A 2,819-nucleotide genomic window follows, 5' to 3' on the forward strand; every position below is an offset into this window, starting at 1 on the left:
AACCTCTTCCTCCCCATCCGCCGCTTCCTCCCCATCGAGGCCAACCTAGGCTACCTCCGCGCCTCGGCACAACTCCGCCGGATGACCCTCGACATTGTCAAGAACCGCGTCAAAGAACTGGCTCAACCGGACTATCGCAACCCTGTCAGCAACGGAGCTGACTTGCTCACGATGATGCTAGAGGGGGAGATGTCCCTCAGCAAAGCCGGCGACAAAATGACAGAAGACCAAATCACGAACGAGCTGCTGACCTTCATCGCGGCGGGGCATGAGACCTCGGCTAATGCCCTCCTGTGGGCGAGCTATGTCTTGGCTGTCCACCCTGACATACAGACGCGTCTCCGCAGGGAAATCACATCCCATTTCGAGGCTGGCAAAACCCCGACTTATGAGCAGCTCGAGTCGCTTGTTTATCTCCACAACTTTTGCAGGGAAATCCTCAGGCGGTATTGTCCTGCGTTGATGACGTTTAGGGAGGCACTGAAAGATCTTACCATTTGTGGCACTTTTATCCCAAGGGGCACCGTACTTCTTCTCCTCCCGGCGGTGGCCTCACGGACGGCCTGGGTTTGGGGGGAGGATGTTGACGAGTTTAAGCCGGAGAGGTGGGAGAATTTGGCAGGGACGGAGGCGGACAGCCCTTATGCTTTTGGGGCGTTTATGCATGGGCCGAGGATATGCATAGGGAAGCAGTTTGCCATGGTTGAGTTCAAGGTTTTGGTTGTGGAGCTGGTGACCAGGTTTGAGTTTGGGATGACGGAGGAGTTGGAGGGGCTTGGGGGGAGGGAGCCGAGGACGACGAACCCGGGGATGGGGTATGTTCCTGCTGGGGGGATGAGGGTTAAGTTTAGGAAGATTTGATTCTTTTTTGGGGTGTTGAATCGAATATTTTGTATCACCACATGGACGGCATTACCGGTGACTTTGGGGGTTACATGAACATTTTGAGTCTGATTTGGACACCAGTTGTCAAGTTGAGCACTTATTTCTAGAAAGAATTTCCATTTATGATACTGTGCAAGCTGAAAAAAGAGAAGAAAAGCTGTGAGAATACCTAGAAAACAGACACAAAGGAAGTTAGATGAGAGGTAGTGTGAAATGCCCAGTTCATAAATCCAAAAGCCCCTTGTCAGGCCTTCAAAATCGGCGCTTGACCATGGCTTTCAAGATCAAGCCCTGACAAGTATCTTGCCGGTTACCTAAGTCCAGTGGTTACAGTGCCTCTCTCCGAGACCATTCACCAAAATATTGTTTTTTTTTTCGCATAAGCGATGATTTCTCTCTCCGCCGACTTGGTGCTTCATCCTAGTCCATCATCCTAGTCCATCATCCGGAAGATCTCCCGGACACGCTTCTCTAGCGTGTCTTCACCCTCTTGGCGTCCGGAAAAAGATCACCCATTCGTGGCTTCTTCAGCCGAGCTTGGTTGGCTAGCCACCAAGGCCCATGACGGAGAGCGAATAGCGTATCGCTCAAGCCAAATGGTGGGTGGACGGTACCTATGGAGCATGTCAAAGGACTGGGACTGCGGGGCGCTAGACTGGTTGAAAGCGGTGTTGTGAGGCCGAGTCAAGAGAGGCCCCGACCACGCCTACATGATACATCTACCGGAACACGGTTTTAGTCGTGTATCGTCCACCGCGGCCAACGGGAAACATGAACACGGGGGTTTGTAGAAGCGATGGAAGTCGACTTCTTGGAGCCAGGGTTGCAAGCACCTGACGTGTTGGTTGAGGAAGGAAAGCCCCCAAGGTATCTCGAGAATGGCTAAATAGGTAGGTAGAATACATCACAGGAAGGCATCGACATAGCCTAGAGGCGGAGAAAGCAGTGTCATGTGAAGGTTCAAGTCTCTATTGACCTCTATCATGGCCTTTGCTTCTTCGCCGCTGATCATGAAGAGCGGTGGTGCCCGGTCGTGGCTTTATTACAGGAGGGTGAATAGCAAACATGACGGGTAAAGACAAGGTTTGTTTGGCCACCCCAGCGCATGCTGATTCGCCGGCTATTATTCCAAACTTGAGTACTTAAGGTAGGCTATGAAAGGGGTACTAGGTTGAGAAGATGGTGAGATTGAAGTAATTGGAGAATAATCGTTAAAAGCAAGTATATATGAAAGATTGGCAAAGCAGTGGGCTGTTGCTGTGAGCAGCACAACTCTGTGCTTCAATAGCCGATGAGCACCTCAGGGGTTTGTTTACATGCCCCTGTTTTCCTCGACTGCACGCCGTATTCAGGGGCTGAGCTGATATCTTGGCTTGTACAACACGGTCTAGAATAGGCGTGTCTCCGTGGAAATCATCTACTGAATATTCATCTTGCTCGAAGAATTTCCATTTGTGCAAAAAAAAAAAAAAAAAAAAAGCCATTTTTGTGAACAAGCACACGAGAGGATAAAAGCAAAAAAAGAAATAGGAAAAGCTAATATCCCCAGCGTCGGCCCGAGCAGCCACAAAGCCGAAGAATAAGAAAAGAAAGAGGGGAAAAAGTATAAAATAAGAAGGGAGGATAATAAGATGAAAAGAAAAAAGAAAAAGAAAATGGCTCTCTATTTATAAGAAGGGGTTAAATTGAATGGAGAATGAAGTTAAAAGTAGTAGTAGATTAAAATAAGGAGAAGAATGTAAAATAATAATAAGAAAAAAAAATGAAGAGTGAGTAAAAATAGTGAAATGGTTGTAGTAAATAAAAAAAAGAAATAAAGAAAGAAAATTTGAATAAATAGATATGAAATTGAGTAAGGAACTTATAAAAAAAAGGGAGAAAGGGGGGGGGGGGGGTGTTATATATATTTTTTTTTTTATTTTTTTTATTTTTAT

At 47.2% G+C, this 2,819-nt stretch overlaps 1 protein-coding gene across 1 annotated transcript; it reads left to right on the forward strand.

Annotated features, from left to right (window-relative positions):
• PODANS_6_270 (uncharacterized protein) lies at positions 1-861 on the forward strand (the record flags this gene model as incomplete). Its single annotated transcript, XM_001910460.1, has 1 exon — positions 1-861. A coding segment is annotated over one exon (861 nt), but the record flags the coding sequence as incomplete, so codon positions are not given.
• Between the last annotated feature and the right edge of the window lie 1,958 nt (positions 862-2,819).

The sequence above is a fragment of the Podospora anserina genome, chromosome 6, assembly GCF_000226545.1.
Source record: "Podospora anserina S mat+ genomic DNA chromosome 6, supercontig 2".
Taxonomy (NCBI): domain Eukaryota; kingdom Fungi; phylum Ascomycota; class Sordariomycetes; order Sordariales; family Podosporaceae; genus Podospora; species Podospora anserina.